The following is a 23,389-nucleotide window of genomic DNA, read 5'->3' as shown; positions in this document are numbered from 1 at the left end:
GAAAAGAAAGAAAGAAGTTGTTTGCTCTAGGTGGGATTCGAACCCAAGACCCCTCGCATGCCAAGCAGATGGTTGGCGACACTTTGTCACGGGTCTTGGGCTTCGCTGACCAGCGAAACTGTGCCTATCACTTAGGGTGATTGCTTCAACACACCACGTGGGATGCACGCACGAACACTGCATATCAAGTAGTATTTTGTAGTACTTGGGCGTGTTAGGGTTAAGAGGTCTGCATATAGTTTCTGGCAGAGATAAACTTGGAATATATATTGCATCTGATATCTTGCCAATCAGACAGAATAGCTGTACTGCACAGGTCAGCTACCAATCATGGCGGGCGGCCTTTTCCCTGATGTCAGATGCGACATTTTTGACTCTATCTCTGATGGAAACTACAGTGAGCCATAGAACTCTTTTTGATACAAATTTCTTGAAAATGTACCTTTTCTTATACTTGTTTACATTTTGCACCTCAATTACATGTATTTTAAAAGCAATTGCACCTGATTCTGATACCAAATGAAAGTATAAACAACTTATTTGTTTATTTTGACAAAACACCAATATTGGATCTAATGACTTTTTTCATCCTGTCTTACACACTACTCAAATAATGAGGGTATGTTGGTCTGTGATCAGGTTTGGGCTATTTTATGTTTAAAATAAATGTTGTTGCAAGGTCTCTTTGATGCTAGATAACACATAAGCATAAATTAAATAGTTGCAACACCAAAACAATGTAGGCCTATAATATAATTGTGATCCCAGCAGGATGTCGTAATTGATGGCACTACAACGGCAATATGATTCATGTGACATGCCAAAATGATTTCTGCGTAGGGTAACAAAAAAAAAAATAATTTGCAGAAAAAAATGTTTTGACTCAAAACTCCTGGATGTTCCTTTAATGCTCTGCATGCTAGCCATGCACTTCAATGGAAAAAGTTCAAGTTTTGAAATATTTTCACAAAATATCAAGAGCTATCTTAAGAACTACTGAACCAATACTAGGCTTGTTTGTACTCATTTTAATGCATTTTTCATGCTGATTCCAAATATGGTCATAAAAATGTACATATCTGAAATTTTTTGAAAAAAAAAAAAAAAAGAAACTTGTCGTCTGCAGTCGACACCCGCGTGAAGAGAGTTGACAATATGTACTCTGCTTGACCTACTGGACGAATAATCTACAAGATATTTGGCTAATTTGTACATACCTGGCTGCCGTCAGGAGTAACATCACCTGTATACTTGGCACCACACCAGTAGGTCCTTGTGAATGGGAAATAGAATGGCTTGGCAATACCAAATGAACCAGGGAACACAGCTTCGACATACCTACAAATAATCACACATGCATTTAACACTCATCTGAGCTATTTTCCTATTAATCCCATGGGAACTACTGTCTTTCATATAATGCCCCTAATTGGTTAATTGCATGGTGTATTCATCGGAGCATAGCCCTCTTTGTAACCATCAGAATAATTTTTAGAGGCTGATAATTCAGCCAGCAGTGCACATGGGGTTTAAACAAAAAGCATTCTCGCAGAAAAGATCACAAGCACAATACATGGTGCCATTTTATTATTTTGAACAGTCTTAAGGGGTACTACACCTCGATAAATTTGTGTCTATTTTGCATTTTTCTCAAAACTAATAACACAGTGGTAACAAAAGTTATGTATATTATAGGGGCAAGAATCCAATTACTACACTGGAATATCAGTGACCCAAGACAAGCGGTTCGTTATTTATGATAAGAAATAAGGTACCACTAGGATGTACCTCATTTCCGATCATATATACTGAACCGCTTGTCTTGAGTCACTGAAATTTCAGTGTAGTAATTGGATACCTTGCCCCAATAATATACATAACTTTTGTTACCAGTGTGTTATTATTTTTTGAGAAAAATGCAAAAATAGTTACAAATTTACCACATGAGTGTAAGCAACAGATAATTTGTTAGCAGGAACATCCCTTCAAACTCATTTAAACAGCTAAAACCATGCAGCAGTTTTTGCACCATGGATTCCAACTTGAGCCTTGCCCACAGGGGCCCTATAAAGCTCCTGGTTGGATCCGGAAATATCAGATGCACCAGTTGTTTTTGACTTCATGACTGGTGATACTTTTGGAATGGTACCTATTTTTGCATAACTTAAATCAAATTTAGCACATCCATATACACATACATACAGACTGAAATAGTGACTGCATCGTCTCTTTCTGAACAAGTTCAGGCGATACAAAAAGAGCCTGATAAATTGATCTTACCAGGTAATAATGAAATATATGATGGTATCGCATATAAACATTCCAAAAACAGTTGACATAGTAAACACATCATCTACTGATGGACTCTTTCCGACATTATGCCATTGCAGGCCTACTTCCATGGATTCAAACCGACTCAGCAGTTGTACCCCGATTCCAAAGCAAGTGTTGTGTAACAAAGAAGCAGCTGTTTTAGTAGAGCTGTAAGTAATTTGAAAACAAAGATAAATGTTAAAGTCACATGCCGTCAAGATCAGTCAAAACAGTTTTTTTTTAAGTCTTTGTGCCAAAAGCTCACTTAAGGGCAGAATAAGGGGAGACACCTTCATCCATGCCCAAATTTGATGCTTATCAAAACTAAGATGTATTGCTTCACTTGAAACTGATAAAATACAACTTTTTAATATTTCCTCCCATTTCTTTTAAAAAAAACATTACTTCACTTCTCTTTTGGGCTTATGATTGAAATTCAAAAACAATTAGCTAGATCTCATGACAGCAGAAATATGTAGAAATCAACAACTTCATTCTTTGGATGTGATAGGTCACAAATGAAGCTTGTAACACATCTAATTTTACAACATCAGAGTAGAAAGAAAAATAACTAAGACAACAATTACATAATCTAGTCTTGACTCAAGCCTGTATGAAGCCACATACTGTATATTACTGTGTGGTGCTGTACACAAGTTATGACATTATGGCGGTAATGACCTTCCACAGACATGGGTCCTAGATACAGTCTTGATGAGTTAGCTTGAAATCCCCCTGGACAAGGAACTCACTGCTAATTTGTCTCGTTGTAACCCGTGACGGAACTCGGGAGCTGATCCTGGTTCGAAGGTTATTTGTGGAATGTCTAGGGTGTGCGCTCTTGAAGCAGCAAAGTCCCTGAAATGCTGTTAAATGGTTTATGGAATGATGTGGGCCGTAGTGGTCAGTTACAACCTGTAAAGTGTGCTGAGGCTTGTGGATCAACGTCTAGGCGTTGTGCCTGTGCGTAGCGCACTATAAATCACTGCGCTTTTTTGATGACCTGTCTAAAATTTCTGTGAATCCAAAAATCTTTGCAGGGTGTGAATACCAAATATAGAAAATAATGAGATGTTGATAGCTAAACATGAATATTTATGAGTAGTCATCCAATCATACATGTATACGCCAATAACAAAGCTCATGTGCTCGTCAGTTTGTTGTATGTGTTTACGCAATCCATGTATTGCCTCATTTACATATAAATGAACTACAACTTCAACAAGATGGTCAACTACACCAACCAAGTGCAGTTTGTTGAAAACCAGGGATATGAGACAATATCCCTGGTAAAATTGACCCGAGAAAACTGACAGCGCCAATCAGGGAGATCATCCTTCTCTGCTTGACCCCTCGATCATGACTTGGCTTCGCCGCTCATCCCCCCTTGATCACAAGTAGTCTTTGAAAATATAAGCTGGGGAGATCCGCTGACCCATATAGTATAATAGACCATCTTGAACAAGACTATACATAATCTAGTAAATAAACGGTCCAGACAAGTAAAAACAAAAAGACATAGACTACGAGATCTGACACAAGTGCTAGCCCCATAATCTCAAAAGGTGCGCATAATTCTGAACTATTAGAGCAAAAATTGTTTGATTGTCCTCATCCAACTTACCCTAATTTGAAAAATCCAAATAGGTTTTTTTTTGGGTGGGGTTGGTCCCAATTCCTAGGAGGATCCTCCCGGATTCCACATTCTTCCCAGGCATGGTTATTCAAAAGTCTTTCCTAAGCTTTTTTTAATATCAACAGTCTTACCTGCTTGTTTCACTATAGGGTAAGAACTGTACTGGCAAGTAGTTGAGATACCACAATGTCAAGCCAAATATGAAGCCCAGCCTGGCTCTTGAGAAGAACACACTGACGGCAAAACACCACGCAATGGTTGAGATCATCCATAGCATGAAGAAGATGAAGAGCAGAAAGCCATCAGTATACTGAAAGATTCTTCCAACCTGTATGGATGACAAAGAAATGAGGAGTCATGCCTTTATCTCATAAACATGGTTAAAGTCTACAATATTAACTGTATCTGGTGTAACAGTTGGTAAAAGATGGATTCTGGTGAGTGGAATGGAACACTACATCTTTTACTGAGTGTTTCATCAAGTGATTATATTCACCATTACACAAATTTAAGATGGTTAATTAGACAATAATAACTGCGCACCATCTATTTTGAGGTCATTGTGTGAAATCGGAGGGTTTTGTTTTGGGCTGAGGTATTTTTCCGAGGGAGCGGTAGCTCCCGAGGAAAAATACCGTCCATATTAGATACCGTCGTATCTAATATTTTGAACAAATCAAAATAGCATTTTATGTTATTTTATGCCATAAAACGCTGTTAAATATAACCAGTTTTAATCATTGTTGTAACCTACCCTACAAAAAAATCAACCAGGCGAATATAACATTCGCGCCGACAACAAGAGCTACCAATCACAGAAGCGCGATGGCATCGTGTAGGCATGTGCGTTGCCATAACGCGTGGCTTATACACGCACGTGCGCGCAGAAGTCATTGTTGCGCGTCCGGAGTCATTGTGAGTTATTAATGACCTCGCAATTAGTGCGCGGTCAGGCAATCAATTTCTTTTGATTGGATTACAGGCTTCGCGTATATTAATGAGGTTATGAATATTTGTTTTATATCACTTGTACATGAGATTGAAAACCATGGCCAGGTGTGGCCTCTACCTGCAATCCAGGAAAAAAAGGTTGGCACAGTTTGCCTGTCTTTTGGTATATCTCTGCCCCCGCTCCCCCAATTCAATGTTGGACCAAGCCATGTTGTCAACAGGTCCGTGAGACCCTCCAACATTGAATGATGGGGAGTGGGGAAGGGTGAGATATAGGGGGGAGTCTGTACTTCACATATATTGCATGCATGTTTCCCTCGCCTCCCCAATTTTAATAGGGCACGCATGTCCATTGTTTAGTGCAGGTGTGCCAACTATTAATTTCCTGGGTTGTGGCTTCATCTACATCAGCATTTTTAAGTCTTGAAGATGTTAGCCCTACATTCTGTTGTCAGTTCACTCAGTCCAATGCAACTTCCCCCAGCTTTGGACAGGCGGCAGTGTGTTGATTGCTTTGTATAGCCCATTACAGCATCACGGGTAAGGCATTTCAAAGGGGTAACTATAAATAATCCCCAAAGAATATTTGATATGGATGGTCTTTGTAGTCGAAACTTTTCAACATTTTGACAGTTAAAGCCATGTTGTAATATTTCCATAAAAATAGATTTGCATTTCTTTTTCCACAACATGTTAGTTTTCATTGTTAGATATGTCCTTTTTCAATTTTGACCCCAACAGAAGAAAAGCCTATTTAATATTGGTGCATGTGTCTCCAAAGGGCATCATTCTGTCTATTGTGACCGAGTTTGGTCCTTCCTTGATGCATTATAACCTTCCCGCTCTCAGTTTAAGTACAGTGTTATATGGAATCGCATACTCATTTGACTAAAATTTCGATCGTAATAATTAACATATTCAGTTGTTTTATTCAAAATTTCGGATTTTGTCACAACTACAACATCTAAAGCCTTGATTTTTGCAGGGTATGTTAGTGTACCAAAGTACATTACAATTGTGTAAAAAATCAAAATGTAGACAAAACTTGAGGGCGTCCTCTTTGGCAAATGTTACAATATGGCGTTAACTAAGCACATAATACACCAAATATCTACTTACCTTACACAGTATGACAATTAGTATTGTGGTAATGCAAAGAAATAGGAAGTTCTTGACAAACCAGGCTAACCAATGTACCCAATTGGATAAACCCATCATCTTCATACTCTCCTTGAGACGTAGCTCTTTCTCCAAACACAACTCCTGAAAAGGAAGTGATAAAGTCATATTCATTAAATTATTGGACCTTTTTCAGCTTTTCAGGAAAACGGTAGCTCTCATCTTAAGTTGTTTCTTCTTTAAACTTCTGCAGTTTCCTTTTCATTCCTTTCTCTCATTCTTCTTTCACATTTACTTCTTCTAGCCTCACTCTCTGATCTCTGATTACAAGTTTTGCTCACATATCCTTCTTTTGAGACAAATTTCATAGTTCTAGTCCAATAAAACAGCACTTACTATTTTCAATAACAGTCCTGATGAACATGTTCAGTAATATCCTTTTTTGTTTTGCACCAGCTATGCTGACTTGCCTTGTCTTGTCTCTGTGTTGTCTTTGCATGGTTTTCAATTGTACATTCTTTTGCATAAATTTGTATATAGTATAAAGACGAATCCAACGAGCCAAGTCATGGTCAGGATTTGGTCGGCCATGACGGGTCCCCGCATGCACCACACTGGTGTAGTGACTGCCCAATTGGGTGGATTAAAGCCGCTTAAAATTATTCGATGTTAGATTCCTTTGTGTTGTATTCTGTCATTATTCTTTTGTCTACGTGTAACACAGGTGATAGAATGCAGTTTAAAATACCCTCCAAGGCGCATTATTTCACATTTTATGTGAGATTGAGCCGACGGGGACCCAACTTTGGCAGCCATTAAGGTATAGGAATGCGTGAATTTGGATTCGTCTATAATGCCATGTTGTAACTGATTTGTTCTCATTGTAAAGGGTCCATGGCTCTAATAAGCTGCACAGCCTCTAGCACCCATCATGTATTGCTTGTAACATTGGGCTATTCCATTTGAAATCCATACACCCCCTATGGAAGACAAGCTCTTACTATTCTACACAGGGGGTGTAAATTTCAAATGGAGTCACCCATTCAGGTAACTCCATTTGAAATTCACACTCCTGTGTGGGAGATTAAGGCCATGTCTTCACAGGGGTGTATGGATTTCAACTAGAAGAGCCCATAATGTGCTTCATATTGCTGAAATAAACTTGTATAACTTGTATATATCACTCCTATTAGAAAACTCATTTTTGTGTATGTAACTTACCCTGGTAATGGTGCCGGCTGTGTAGATAAAAGCTAAAGTCAGCAGAAACGGTAACAGGAAATCGAGGGTCAGCAGAAATATATCCAGTGTATAGGCTGGGAATGGAAGTTGCTATTGGGAAGAGAGGAGAAAAATGTTTACATTGACAGATTACCACAGCTAATAAAATTGTCCACACTTTTATGTCAATTTTATTGCATTAAGGTGGTACTACACCCCTGGCCAATTTTGTGCCTATTTTTGCATTTTCTCAAAAATTATAGCGCATTGGTGACAAGTAAGATATGTATATTATAGGGGCAAGGACTACAACTACTGCACTGAAAATTCAGCAACTCAAGGCAATTAGTAATTGATTTATTGATCAAATATTGGTTTTCCCTCATTTCTCCACAACTATTGTCTGTGTTGAAATAAAATTTACAGTGCAGTAATTGTAGTCCTTGCCCCTGTAATATACATATCTTACTTGTCACCAATGCGCTATAAATTTTGAGAAAAATGCAAAAATAGGCGCACAATTGGGCAGGGGTGTAGTACCCCCTTAAGTTAACTGTGCTCAAAGTTATTGACCCTCAAAGTAGTGCAACTTTCTTTTTTGTGATTGTATTAAACCTATGTTGTAACATTTCCATAATAAATAGATTTGTATTTCTTTTCCACAAAATGTTAGTTTTCACAGTCAGATATGTCTCCTTTTAATTAGGCAAAACAAAAGAAAATCACAATTTAATACCAGTGCATATGTCGCCAATGTGTGTCAATCTATTGATCATGACTGAGTTTGGTCCTTTTGATGTTATTACCTTCCCACACGCCATGCATGCACAGTATCATGGGCATCTTGTACACTTTCATAATTAAACAACATACTCCATTGGTTTTTTTTTAAATCACAGATTTTTTCACAACTACAGCAGCTACAGCCTTGATTTTTTAGAGTATATTACTTTACTACATTACATTACAATTGTAAAATCAGAATTTTTAAAAACATTGAGGGTGTCCTCTTCAGCAAATATGTTACAATATGGCTTTTAGTTGCAGTCCTACCTGTAACGATACTTCTAAACTGAATGCCTGTAAGGCTGCAGGACTCTCGCCTACATCTTCCCAGTCGTCCCATCCAATAGATTTTGCCACCTGCATCAGGGCTATGCTGGTATCAACGGCATGCTGGATGCCTAAGAAACGAGCTTTGTAAAAACTAAAAGGTGCACAAAATAAAAAAAAACAAGAGACTTGTGAGATATGGTTAAAAGATGATAATTCAACAACTCTTCCTATACCTTTGTACAGGAGCCAACAGTTGTTAATCGGTGATGAATCCATATTTTACAGTAGCCTATATGTGAGCCAGGAAGTTAACGAAAACACACATACAAATTACGCATGATAGTGTAAAATTGGAACATGTGCATAAACACGCTTATGTTGAATTCATTATTTTGAGGAAAGTGACTAAACATTGCCATTTTTTTAGTTTTATTGTTGATATCAACAGAGAAATCATCAATCTTCTTGTAATGTTAATTAGCAATGCCTAACTGACATTCCTTATGAAATAATCATGTGAATTATAGACAATCCTTGTTTTCGTTGTTGAAATGGATTCAATCATGTTTCATCATTGTTCACCACCGTTTAACAACTCTGCATGGTTTACTTTGCTTGTGAAGTAGCAGCTTGGTGGAGTCAGTACTCTTTGGTTCTACCTCAATGATCAGTTACACATCAATTTTCATTAACTCTATCTCGATCAGGCTACAATCAAGTGCAATATTCCCTCTCACACTTGTACATATTTTATGTACATGGCTAAATAAAACAGTCCATGTGAAGTTCACCATAAGATATTTTAATTGTATAGATTCCGACCTATTTTGTACCCCCTCCTGCCCCCACCAAGCAATGTTGAAGCATCGAGCTATTAATAGGAGAATCCACAAACCCAGTTCCCTTTGTACTATGATCGTTATGAGTCGATACTGAGCAATCAGGAATGAATGGTGCACTATCAATTTGCTAAGCTTCTTATCTATTGAGCTTGGCCGGTTATGAACCACCGTTATCGCGACTTCTAAGCAGAATGACGTCATTTTTACCCACAAAGCATTGTGGCCGTGACCATAAACAAAGGAAAACAATTTACTTCCGGTAATTTTATAACACCAACATTTCTTATGGCCAAGCTTGGCGGATCGTAGAAACAACATTGCCAGTCTTGGAAAACCTTTCAAAAACATTTCCACTGGTTTAAAAGTCCCGCAGACACCCGTCAGTATTACTAATCACGATCAGAAAAAATACATAAATTCACCGTAACTTTGGAAGGAAATGAGGGAATTCGATCAGGGTTTTGCTAGTAAATCAGCTTGAACTCGTAAACAAAATGACGCAATCAAAGATCACGCAACCGATGTAAAAGGGCACTAATACCATCCATTTCGGCACGGGTCACCTGGGGGTCAGTTTAAATTAAATTTTAAAATAGATGATCGATATTGTCGCATAACGATCATAAACATCAAAGGCCGTGTTTGAGGGACTGCACTGATTAAATCCATTCAAGTGATGACTCGCGTTGAATAGCGTAATCGGCTTAACCCTATTGAGTGGATTAGGATTTTTCTGTGGAATCTCCTTCTATTAGTAGCTCGATGGTTGGAGCAAACATGTAGGGCATTTTAATATTGTGGCCCTTGATATAAGGGGAGTGGGGAGGGTCATTGAACTGTGTTTACAAGTATCCCAGCAGTTTTACATGTTGATTGTAGCTCTGTAGACAAGAGTAATCTTACCACAACAACAACAACAACAACAACAACAACAACAACAACAACAACAACAACAACAACAACAACAACAACTACAACAACATTCTCAACAACAACAACAACAACATCAACTACAACAACATTCTCATATCTTACGTATATAGTTCTGGACCAGGCGCCTGAAATTCTGGATAAACCCTTGCTGTTTCCCATGAGTCCCGCTCCGAGAGGTCATGAGGCAGGCGTATTGAGTAACTAATGTTAGGGGAAAGATTCAGTAGTTGACACCCTCTGGTAGGTGGAACACAACCGCTGTTAGGGGAAAATAAAGTAAGGAGAACAATGAATTTGAAGTAAGCATGCTTCACTCAACCCACACACATACACCCAAAAAAAGGGACAAGTTAAACTGCAACAGATGAGAATAAGATTTAAAATCAATGATATTAAATAGCTGCAAACGTAACAGTGGACACCCAACAACCATGGCCGTCTTTGGATTTCCAGATGGTGTTTCTATATTTGAAATGGCATAAGAATACCATATGTGACCATCCTCCACAACTGAGCCCGGATGTCGCCAGTGCCACTATTGAGATATGCTCCATTGAACTTAACAATAAACAATAGGAAACAAAGGATTTATTGACTGTTTTATTGATTTTCACTACTTAAATGTCAAGTACTATAGACATGATATACATCATTTTAAAGCTAATTTCAAGCAGAATATTTTGGTTGAATATCTCAAAAATGATGATTGGCGACTTCAGGGCTCAGTTGTGCTGGATGGTCACATATTGTCTGTAATAAACGCCAGGGGCATTGCATTCTTCCAAACAGGGCATTTAGGCCTATATACTAAGTGAATTTCCAGTGGAAGAAAAATTAAAAATCAGGTTCAATTTCCCGATGGTGCTTCTGTAGAAAGGGATTTAAGACTATGGAAACTGACATTTTCGTGGTAAATACAACAATATTACACCTGTAAGTGCATCATCAAGCAAGAATCTGATGAAATTTGGGATTCTACCATAATTAGGCAATAAAATAGATAGAAGTTCAAGTGATAATAGGTTTTGTCCGAGCAATTTAGTGATCATCACTGACATGACTGATGCAAGTTTTAAGCTTACCCATGGCATGGAAATGTTTGCATTTTTGTCAATTTTTCATTGAAAAATTGGAGGGGGGTTATTATAGAGGGGAGCGTTTAGTACAGATAATACGGCACGTTACGTTACAGCTACCAGGGCTCCCGCTAGCCTTCAAAAGCGCTAAGGTCCAATTGAACGCACAACTGTAAAATCTGGTCGGAAATGCACCTCCCACAAAGTTTGTGTGTGTCCGTTCATGTTAATGTGTTGGGCAACAGGCAATACAATTTTACAGGACTCCTGATCTCCGGTATAGAGTGTATACAATACACCAAAAAGAACAGTATAACAATTGAAATGGCAACCATGTTGGAGGACATTTCTACGATAGCTTAAGGAATGGGATATTAACGTTTAGCGACGTTTTCACATATTTTTTGTTGGAGCTGAGAGTACACCAGACCTATCGAATTGCAATTTGAATACGAGGAATGTCCTACTGATATCAAATAATTTTGATTTTTTGAAATTAGCGATATAATACAAAGTTTATGACAAATTATTAAATTTTGATATTTTTAAATTTTGGATATTTAACAGTCCTCGAAGTAAACTTTATAAACCTAATGATATGTACTGAAAGTGTATGTAGCTGGGATGAAAAGCCGACGATCAATTGAAAATTTTGACCTTTCATATTCTTGATATACATTTTTTCCCAAAAAGACCTAATTTTTTTTGGGTGTTTTTGGGAAAAAATTCCATATCTTCAATACGAGAGGTCAAAATTTTCAATTGATCGTCGGCTTTTCTTCCCAGCTACATACACGTTAAGTACATATCACTAGATTTATAAAGTTTACTTCAAGGACTGTTAAATATCAAAAATATCATTTTTTAATCATTTGCCATAAAATGCGTATTATATCGCGAATTTCATAAAATCAAAATGATTTGATATCAGAAGGACATTCTTCGTATTCATAATGCAATTCGATATGCCTGATGTGCTCTCATGTCCCACAAAAAATACTGTCCAAACGTCCATACCCCATCCTTAAGATGACAGAGAGATTCCACAACCATTCATACCTACATGTATCACCTGTTTTATTGTATTATCATGCGAATTGCCCTGTGGTATCTTATGGATTATCTATCTTTTCATTGAGTTGTTTATATGGTAAATAAATAAACTGAAACTGAAACTCTGATTCTGCGGCGGGCACACTCTTATTCTGCAGCGGAAAGTTTCTGCGCCGGGCACAGACACTCCGAAATCAGAGTAACTACATAACTCGGGAATGGGGGTAGAAAATTACAAAACATAGGAACAGAAGAATTCTTACAACAAGATTATTTATGTTCTGAGATATCCAGTAGTATTTTAAAAGGTATTTAAAAAAAAGTTAAAATCAAAATTCAGTCTGATAAAGACCTGATGATCGTTATTGAGTCCAAAATTTTGATTAAACTGTCTTTACTTAGAAGAATCCATAGTTTGCAATAAGAACATGACAAAAAATTATCTCCACATGTCCATGAGAGAAAAAAAATTGTTCAGACGACTTTCTATTCAATAAAAAAAATAATTGTTGTGACATCTGCAATGCTGGAAGGGTTACCATAGCAACATGATTGTCTCAAAGAGGAAATTTTCTACACAATGACTTACAGGCTCGATAACAAAGAAAGATGATATAGTATCTGATATTCAATATATTGTAATGTAGCTATCTAAAAGATAACCTTATTATTTTTTTTATTTATATCTACCTTTTACAAAAAAAAGTTACAATTATAAATAAATTGTTTTTGACTAGAAGTGATATCTAAAATGTGTTTTTAAAGGTGGTATGTAGCATGATATTGACTGTCTAAGTATGTGTTGTTCAGGGCTTTTGTTTTAAATTGAGAGTGAATTTAGTGGGGCATAGCAAAATTCACCTGGTCCAATGTCTGTACATTTAGCAATATTAGACAATTCAAGAGGTATTGATCACACCATGCTATGATATGGTTCAAATTCATGAACGTACTATATGATACTAGTGTGATATATTAACAAATTGTTTAACCTATTGCTATGGTATTTAATCCTATTACATCATCACTTTTATGGTGAATACGGAATGTAAATCACCAGAAGTAGACGCTTTAAAAATGGGATGGGATAAAAACCATTGTGTAGAATAATTAATGAATCTGCTTCTTTTTTGGATTCTATATATCTTCACCACAACAATACTGCATTTTGTTTTGCTCAATAACAAAGATATTTTTGCAGTATTAATTTTTTGTAATTGTAACTGTTCTGAGCAGTTTCTTCAAAATCACATTTTCAAACAGCAACTACTTTTATTTGTTCAGAATTTTGCCTTGAAATTTGGTCAAAATGTTTCTAATATCACTTCTAATTTGCATATTTGTATAATTAATTGAATAATTTAGTCCAAATTAGAGCTAAATTAGTGTAAAGTTACCGCTAAATTAGCACAAATTTGTGCTAAATTAGTGCTAATTAAACGCCAAATGAGATTACTGATTGTGCAAATTAGAGGGTGGGTAAACAAAATAATAAATTAGAAAACATTAGAAACACTTTGACCAAATTTCAAGGCAAGATGATGAAAATATTTTTGCTTAGAAACTGTAACTGATCAAGAAGGAACGACTAAAGTAATAGATCACATTAAGGGTGCTCTAGGCAACTGTGGTTATCACCAATAGGCGTTTGACTTGGCCAACAGTCAGAAAAGGCCCCCTGGAGCTTGGCACAGAAGTCTCCAAACCTGCTCCTCCTAGCCAAAAGAGCAAAACTTACATCACCCTTCCTTTCATTGATGGACTGTTGCAGAAACTGCAACGCATTTTAAAGTCGTACATGGTATCAACATCCTTTAAACCCCACAACACTTTGATGAAAATAAATGTTTCACCAAAGGATCCAATCCCGCTGGAAAAACAAGCTGGTTGTGTGTATCAAATCAGCTGTACTGACAGTCCAAAATCATATATTGGACAAACTGGCCGCCAACTGGGGCAATGGTTTAAAAAAGAACACAATCTACTGTCCCTAGCAGGACCTCCTCGGCAGTCATAGAACACTGTACAGACTCACACCATTCCATAGATTGGGACAATGTCTTGACAGAGAAAACAGAGAGTACCCACGCTTAGTGAGGGAAGCCATACAAATCAGAAGACACATGCTGCAACTCAACCGTGACCAGGGCCTCGAGATCTCGACACTGTACACTTCAGTGATCAGACCTTAGGTAATCTAAGGTCAACCGTAAAGTCAACTCCTTCACAACATCTTTGGAGTTCTCCTGATGAGGACGTGTATCACACGTCGAAATATTGAGGTTAGTTTTCAATAATTTTGTGTTGTATTTTGCTGTTTGAATAACCAACACGTATTCACTCGAATAAATTGTAACTTGTTATTTTATGTTGTGAATTTGGAAATAAACCGACTTTGATTTGATTTGGTGCAGTGAATCTCAAGCCAATGGCCGATGCACAATTATGCTTAGTATGGCAGACTTTGGCAGTTAAGGTGGTATTGGATGCATTTTCTAGAAATTAGAAAATGCTTTGAGCATGTTTTAAACAGATTAATTGAGTAGGATAAAGTACACTGATCAATATGCCTTTTGTTTGGAGCAAATCGGGTATACGGTTTCCATAATACTTCAATTTATAATTTCTTTGTATCCTATTGTTTTTGTCAATAATCAATATAGTTAATGAGCTAAAAGGACTGGAAAGGCTCATTAATATGTAATTTTGCCAATATTTTGCTAAAAATCAATGCATAAATGTTCAGGGTACTTTTATTTTGCATACTTTTGCCCTGAAACTTGGTCAAGTGTTTCTATTATGTTCTAATGTATTATATAGTGAAGCCGCCCTCTAATTTACATATTTGCATAATTGGAGCTAATTGAGCTAATTTTAATGAGTCATTTTAGCTCATTAACTTTATTGATTATTGATAAAAACAATAAGATACAAAGAAAATATAAATTGATATATTTTGAAAACCGTATGTCCGATTGACTCCAAACAAAAGGCATATTGATCAGTGTACTTTGCTCTACTCAATTAATCTGTTTAAATCATGCTTAGAGCACTTTTATAATGCCTCCATAACCACCTTAACCCTAAGAAGCTTATGTAAGTAGTTAGGATTCAGATTCAGTTGTGCATGACTAACTTGTTGTATAAAACTGCATTTTCTAGCTGGTTAAGGTGGTTTTGGATGATATTTCTGGAAATCAAGAAATGATCTGAGCATGTTTTCAATAGACAAATTTTTTGAGTAGGGCAAAGTACACTGATCGGTATGCCTTTTGTTTGAAGCAAAACGGACATACGGTTTTCATAATACATCAATTTATATTTTCTTTGTATCTTATTGTTTTTATCAATAATCAATGTAGTTAATGAGCTAAAATGACTGTAAAGGCTCATTAATATGTAATTTTTGCCAATATTTTGCTAAAAATCCATGCATAAATGTTCATAGTACTTTTATTTTGCATAATTTTGCCCTGAAACTTGGTCAAAGTGTTTCTAATAGGTTCTAATGTATTATATAGTGAAGCCGCCCCCTAATTTGCATATTTGCATAATTAATGAGCTAATTTGCATAAATGCTAATTAATTATGCAAATATGCAAATTAGGGGGCCTCTTCACTATATAATACATTAGAACATATAAAAAACACATTGACCAAGGTTAAGGGCAAAAGTATGCAAAATAAAAGTACCCTGAACATTTATGCATGGATTTTAGCAAAATATTGGCAAAATTATATGTTAATGAGCTTCTCCAGCCATTTTAGCTCATTAACTTTATTGATTATTGATAAAAACAATAAGATATAAAGAAAATATAAATTGACATATTTTGAAAACCATATGTCCGATTTGCTTCAAACAAAAGGCTTATTGATAGTTGTGCTTTGCTCTACTCAATTAATCTGTTTAAAACATGCTTAGTGCATTTCCATAATGCCTCCAATACCACCTTAACAATACCACTGTGTTCCATATGGACAAAGTGACACCTGCCCTATCAGTAAATCGGTTTGTTTACATGGTCATTCCATGCAGAAAAACATTTGGGTCCTGATAGGACCATGCAAGTTCAAGCAAAATCTACTTCTGCAACTTCATAAGTGTTAGGAGGTGAGGTATTATGGGAGTACATTCAATCTGGTTTCCTGAAGCAATCACAGTTTGTATGGGTGTCTGTGCCTCTGTTTTCACAAATTCATGAATAAAAGCTCAGTAAGAGCGGACACAAACAAAGGATGTCCATGGCTTATACCCTACTCAATATAGGGCGACAAATTTCAATATGGATTTAAGACCATTAAAAAAGGGCTCGGTTATGGATGGGTATAATCCCTGTCTTTAGTTTCTTATGAAATGTCAAACCGGTGTATAAAAGTTCACAGTGTGGCAATTAAGTGTGTCCTTGGTTTTGAGGTTTAAAATCAAGGGGTATAGATGTCCTCATGTGATTTAAGTAGCAGGGATGTGATTGACCTTGGATTAAAAATGCGGAAATTTACCACTATTGCTAGCGATCGCCATTCCCACTTAATTGGGATAAACTTTACAAAAGATGGACAAATCAGCTTCTTTTTAAATGTCTTAAACATGATGCGCCATCTTACTTGTCATCTAAATTTATTTTCACTTCCTTCACTCATGCCAAAAATACCCGTAGCCAATCATCAAATTCACATGTAATTCCAGCCTGGCAAATCATACAAGGGAAACGTACGTTTCTTTATAGAGGTAGTACCGGGTGTCCCAAAAAAAGGTTACATGTAGATTTTTGAAAATAATCTAAGTTAATGTTAACAAATATAAATATCCTTTTCATGACATAATCTTTGTACCCTCTACTAGTACTCCTATAAATGTCAAGTTCATAACCTACGTATTTAGCCCGCATTCCAAGCATTCCTGACCACGCTTTTTACGTAACATAATGCAGCACGAGGTTCATTATACCACCGTTACAGCCACTGTGCACTTGGCGGGGAATTTGAGTAGGCCCAGCCATAGCATGGCAAATGCAGTATTTTATTCTGATAAAACAAAGAATAAAACTTGTTCAGTTTTATTTCAAGCGTTCAGTCAAAAATGTAAAACAAACAGTAGCGATTTCAAGTCAACAAAATCCAAGCAAGGCCTAAATGCAAAAGATTGTTATTCATTTCACTAAGTTGATGACAGGAGATACAGCGTACAGAACTGCTATCACCATAAATGTGTTCTTCTCTAATGACCATCTTCCTTTCTTTGTTACCACCAAGAGTCAAGAAGCTCTAAAACTGATTTAACTTCAGTGTACAATGTTTATTTTTTCAACATGTTTCTTTTGTGAAATAAGTTCAACAATGAAAAATAAGAGAAACATAAAATGGAATAAAGAAAAAATCTGAAAGCGAAAGTGTGCTTGTTTTTGTTTTGTTTTTGCGATATTTTGATGGTTAGCCACTTTTGACACCCATGTCATCTTGTGCTCATAAGTTAAGTTGTTTTTAAGATATGGAATTGAAACTTAGCAAACAGTTACAAGAAGGATGAAGAAATAATATCTGAAAAAATGACATTGTTTTGTTCTACCATCACAAAATGCGGTTCATTTTCTACATGTAACATTTTTATGGGACACCTTGTACCTTTTGGAATAAGCTTCCAACTGATGTTAGATGCAACCTGTCAAATATGAGTGTCAATACTTTTAAATCAACTGCAATCAAGTAATTATATTTAAATTGTTTGATTTTTGCTATTGCTGTGTTGAATTTTATCCAATATTATGAAATGTTTATATTTAATTTTTGTTTGTATAATTTTAATTAATCAGGGTCTCATGGGAGACCAGTATTGTATTACTGAACTGTGTAACCCTGAATAAATAAAGATTTATTACTACTACTACTACACTTCCACAGGCTCTTAACCAAAGGGTCTGCTTCAAGCGATTCTGTATCCAACTATGTTCAACAAAGGAACTCTCACATCCCTGAAATAGGGCTGTGTGTGGGGGTCAATTTTGTCACACACCAGGATTGCTAGTGCGAAATGGGCATAAAATTGGTCTGAACTCCCCTGAGTGGCAGAAACATACCTTGCTACAAAGTAAAGAGATAAGATGGGTTACACAAAACCATGGACTCTTAAATTTTATTCCACCCAATAGAGGGCAGAGGGGATTTTTTTTTCAATAGGAGTACACCACATCATCTTATATTGGAAGGCTTGTGCTTTTTAACTGGTCTTTATCTCTAACTCTTTGATGTAGAGGACATCATTTCTTGGAAGAATGACAGTCCCTGTTTGGAGTCTGATGGGGTAGGAGCCCAAACAAACCAAAAATCAGATCAAAACTGTGCACAGGTCCATAATTCTAATATCATTATTGACTGATGTAAAGTGTGCAGAGGCCTGTGGATTATGCTTGTTTGTAGCGTACTAAATTAATAAATCACTGCGCTTAATTTTTAATTAATTTTTGTATGCATGAAATAAGGACTTCTGGAATGTTTTTACCTTAAATCTAAGGACAACTTGCACTGTATGACCAGGGCACTAACTGTGAAACAGCGCACCAGCAAATTTGCACACGCTACAGAGCCTGAAAAAGAAGCCGTCGCGAAAATTTGACGCATGTATGGGAGCTGGCATTGGGGTGCTGGGGTACTGAGATCACGTAGCTGGGGTGCTGAGATCACGATAATCATTGGGTACAAAAACATGTTCCCAGTGTCAATGACCGTGAGCTTGACGATGAGTTCTGCGTAGCAGGACATGTTATGATTGTAATTTTAAGCAATTTCTCTTCAATGAAACAATATTTTCTTTATATTCTTGGATGGATCTTGGTAAGTTTTATGTATTTAATCAAATTACCGGTAAGTTCATGTTGATTGTACATGCGCTAGAAACATTAAAAATTCACAAATAAAGTATCTTTTCAATATTTGAAAAAATTCACGTATAGCAGGCTCAAAACTGTCTAACAGTGGATGGAGCAAATGACAATTTCAGCCTTTGAAAGCGTGAGCATCATGGGTGATTCACAGGTAAATCGCAGTAGCATTCCAGGCCTACACAATGGCAGCTTCCATAGCTTTCCTACTTTTATATAGAGCAGTCACTTCCCAATCTTATGACACTTTGCACACAATAATTTCCCATACCATACCGACACTGAACCTAATAACTAATAATCTTTACCTCCATAATATTCGTTCTGGTTTTCTGATGCCGTCTTGGCCATTTCATCTTCTGAAGCAAACACAGTGTCTGATACACCAATAGGGATCTGTGATGCTGCTACCTGTATAAGCGCTCGAGCTGAAAATAAAGTGAGACGTTTTCAATATTCAATGTTACAGGAATTGTTTCAGTTATAGAGTTTACAGTGATCATGCACCATGTAACGATGTATGGCTCACAAAGGTCAACCACAACATTTTTCTGTGACCTATAGTTTTTGACCTCTTGAAATTCACAAGTGGGCATAAATTGCATGTTTTAGTGATTTGGGGCATTTTGCCCCAAAATTACCCTTTTTCATATTTTATAGGAACTTTGTGTGTTACAAAGCTAGTTTGTGTACACTTCATATTATTGATACTAGGCGGATACATGGTTATTGGCTTTTGCAGATCTCAAAATCAGGGTGTGTCCTTTGGCTAGGATCACTTTCTTCACAGCTGAGCTCAATTGCAGCTTTTTGCAATTTGACCTCAATTTGAAATTTGACCTAACCTTTGACCATGGATGACCTAACAAACGCAATCCTGAGCTTCCTTGGCCAAAGTTACACCCACCCACAAAGTTTGAGCTCCATTATATGAGCAATTTGAAATTGTTTCGTTTTTTGACCTATGATCTCTTAACCGTAGGTCTGACAAAAAAGTCACAGTAGAAACTTTTGTTTGTTAGTCCAAGGTCCACTCACCCACTAAGTTTGAGCTCCATAGAGGCAATTTGAAATGTCTACCTTTTTTGACCTATGACCTCTTAACCATAGGTCTGACAAAAAGGTCACCGTGGAAACTTGGCTTCTTTATAATTTTAAGCTACATTGTATTTAGAAGAATTCAAAGATAAAGGCAGTTTCCATAGCAACTGCCATTTGTACTCATTTTAAAGCAAATTTCACAGTAAAATTGACAAAACTGTTGAAGCAGCTTCTTTCAAAACTTGCAATTAGAATGTGTTGGTGATGGGCTCCGTAGAACGTACCACACATGTTAGATTTGGACCACACACCTAAAAATCATTATACTTACTGAAGTTGTTTTGTGGGAAATAAGTAAGGCCAGGACAGTCTGTTTGATTGACAATACATGATTGTATTACTTCTGGGTCAAAATCATCAAATGATGCAGTCTCGTCCACAAATCCCGGTGTAAACGTTGCTGAAAAGGTATAGGAGTAAAGTATGTTATAATATGAAATTGGTAAAAATTTTCTTCTTTTTTCAAATCTGATTTTTTGGCAAAACACATGTTTACACATTATATGACAACTTAGGGGTGGTGCAATAATTATGTGTACCCCGGGTGGTGAATTATAGGGGCAAAGATTTTTGGCAGGCCAAAAGGTGGGGCAAGCATTTTTGGCAGGTCGAAAGGGGGGGGTTAAGCGATTTTTGGCAGGTCGAAAGGGGGGCAAGCAATTTTGGCAGATATTTTGGGCACCGTTTCTATATTACGCCCTAAAAGGCATAGGAAAACGTTACAAACACGTTCAAATATGCAAAATGTCCTGCTCGATGCGCTCGCATTATATGATAAGACAATTTAAGGCACGCGTCAAAGGGGGGCAAAGATTTTTTGGCACATCGAAGGGGGGGCAAAGATTTTTGGCACGGCCAAAGGGGGGGGCGATTTTTGGCAGACCATTTTGAGAATTCACCACCCGGGTACACATAATTATTGCACCACCCCTTACACCCAAATGGATTTAGCTAAATTTATTGTGTTTGTCAGGTCAACAGAGCAATTTTGACATAATTTCATATTCACACATTAAAACTCCCCCACCGTTGGAACTCCATGAAAATAGTTGGGTGTTTTTTTCACTTTGCCTAATTATTTCGGCTTAAAATGGACAGTAACCTTTTCCTGCACGTCCTGACAGTTATTACTGATACTATTTCAGCATTTTCAGTAAAGAACATTTGAAGAATAATCAAATTAAAATTGGATGGAAATCATATATTATAGCTTCAAGGCTGTAATGCCTTTCCCAACTGCTCAAAAAACTGAAATATTTTAAGGGTTTGAGGCTCCTCAAAAAAGCATGCCGCTACTTGCCTAAAATTGGGCTACTTTTACCAGTGTTAGGCTGTGGCAATATTTTGACGCAATTTTTACAGTGTTTGAGTCAAGCTCCAAATTGCCATTCCAATGGGTTATGTGACCACTTATTGATCGGTCTGTAACTTCTAAGTAAGTTTTTCAGTCAATTGCTTTTCTGTCAGATAAATCCGCCCAAATATCCGGTATTGAGCACTGTTTTGAAAGCTTGAAAATTGGGCTACTTGAGAATCCTTTACCACTGCTACCTCTACATGTACGTGTAGATTTGTACATTGAGTAGCCCAATTCATTTTTTGATTGTTTCCGCTCCCATAAAAGCCAATAGTTACAAGGAAATTGGATCGTCATAGGAATTTGTTGTCCAGCCCTCGAATTAAGGATCTGAAGGGGTACGGCAACTTTTTTAGGGCAAGTTGAAAATTGCCTTGGATTTTCACCGAAAAGGCAAGGCAGCACGGCAGTTTGTAATATTTCAAGAGGGCATCATGGCAACTGTTGAAAATTTGAGAAGGGCACCAAGGCAATTTCTCAAAAGTGAAGAAAACACACACAAACATAGATAGATGATTTTATAATGAAGGGGCAGGGCTGGGGCACCGACGGCAACTTCATTAGAGGGCATGGCAAGTGACTGCCTTGGGTAAAGGGCATATTTTGAGGGCATTACGGCAGTGGGGGTGGGCACCCACGGCAAAATGCCATGGGTGCCGTGGGTTAATTCGAGGGCTGTTGTTGTCTTTTCCTGTCTTACAGGACAATGGTTAAGCCAAACATTTGGGAGACTTTTTTGAAAATTTCATCCCTGTCTGGCCTTCTTTAAACCTAATTAAACACTAACAACCGGGCTAACAACTTTAAAGATAATACTTACTATAACATTTATTATCGACATCTATTAAAACTCTGAAAGAAAAAGTGACAAAATATGATAATTGAACACAAATAATATGAAGGCCTTACATGCTTATTTATTTAGTATATTTCAATTTTTTTTAACAAATCAGGAAAACTACCCAAGGCAATAAGATATGACAGGCAACTGATTGCATCCACCAAAATTCCGTTGCAGGATCGATCACATTAGGCGTGTTTCTATTGGGACCGTTTACCGGTAAAAAGACCGTAAAGGGATTATTTCTGCTCAATAGAAACTGACCTTCCCCGCTATTTACCGGTAAACAGGGGCGAAGTTTTTACCGGTAACGCTTTCCTTCTTGAGGAAGGAAAATAGCGGGGGCGCTTACCGATAAACGCTCAATAGAAACTCACTCCGCTCCGATTGAATGCGCATACAGGGAAGAAAACGGAAGTTGATTCGCGAAATTGACCTCTGCCTCATCATGAGCTCGTAGCTTATACCAGTCCGTTCGCAACAATTCTTAGACCTAATCACATACAAATATTTGACTCACTTGCTATAAATTAAGTAAATGGAAGAAATATTCATAATGCATTATCCCTGCATTATACATATTATGCTAAATATTTAACATGAGTTATGATTTATGACCCTAGTAAAAGCCATGAAATAAAACAACAACAACAACATCAGCGGATGAATCCAGCTGTGCATGCGAAAAAAAATAGAAATCAACTCGGATCCACGGTGTGTGCTTCAGAAAATTAGAAAGATTTCATGAATTTAATATTATGTTGTCGATGTTACTATTCGCTAAAAAGAATTAACTGAAATTAAACTGTGAAAGATGAAATTCCAAGACCTATTTTTTTATGCCAAGCAACAATACTGAGTACTCACGCCGATATCACTGAGGGGATTTCCCAATGGCGTAATTTGATGTACGAGAACGAATGAAAACGCTAATAAAAAAACATTATTCTTCAGTCTTCTTTTCTCATGTTCATGATGTTTGCTACCTCATTTTTAGCCAAACAATTAAGAA

The 23,389-nt window shown here is 36.9% G+C and overlaps 1 protein-coding gene across 1 annotated transcript in view; it reads right to left on the bottom strand.

Moving 5' to 3' along the window:
- The window catches only part of LOC140136419 (phospholipid-transporting ATPase ABCA3-like), a 105,947-nt gene that overhangs the window by 62,960 nt on the left and 19,598 nt on the right, over positions 1 to 23,389 (bottom strand). The window contains 11 exon segments of the mRNA XM_072158143.1: positions 1,218 to 1,338; positions 2,281 to 2,481; positions 4,081 to 4,277; positions 6,020 to 6,163; positions 7,241 to 7,351; positions 8,294 to 8,447; positions 10,174 to 10,329; positions 18,278 to 18,281; positions 19,387 to 19,506; positions 20,451 to 20,579; positions 22,357 to 22,388. Coding sequence (XP_072014244.1) covers positions 1,218 to 1,338; positions 2,281 to 2,481; positions 4,081 to 4,277; positions 6,020 to 6,163; positions 7,241 to 7,351; positions 8,294 to 8,447; positions 10,174 to 10,329; positions 18,278 to 18,281; positions 19,387 to 19,506; positions 20,451 to 20,579; positions 22,357 to 22,388 — 1,369 coding nt within the window.

Source organism: Amphiura filiformis, chromosome 16, assembly GCF_039555335.1.
Source record: "Amphiura filiformis chromosome 16, Afil_fr2py, whole genome shotgun sequence".
In the NCBI taxonomy this organism is placed as follows: domain Eukaryota; kingdom Metazoa; phylum Echinodermata; class Ophiuroidea; order Amphilepidida; family Amphiuridae; genus Amphiura; species Amphiura filiformis.
Note: the sequence above shows the minus strand (reverse complement) of the source record. Positions and strands in the feature narration are given on the sequence as shown.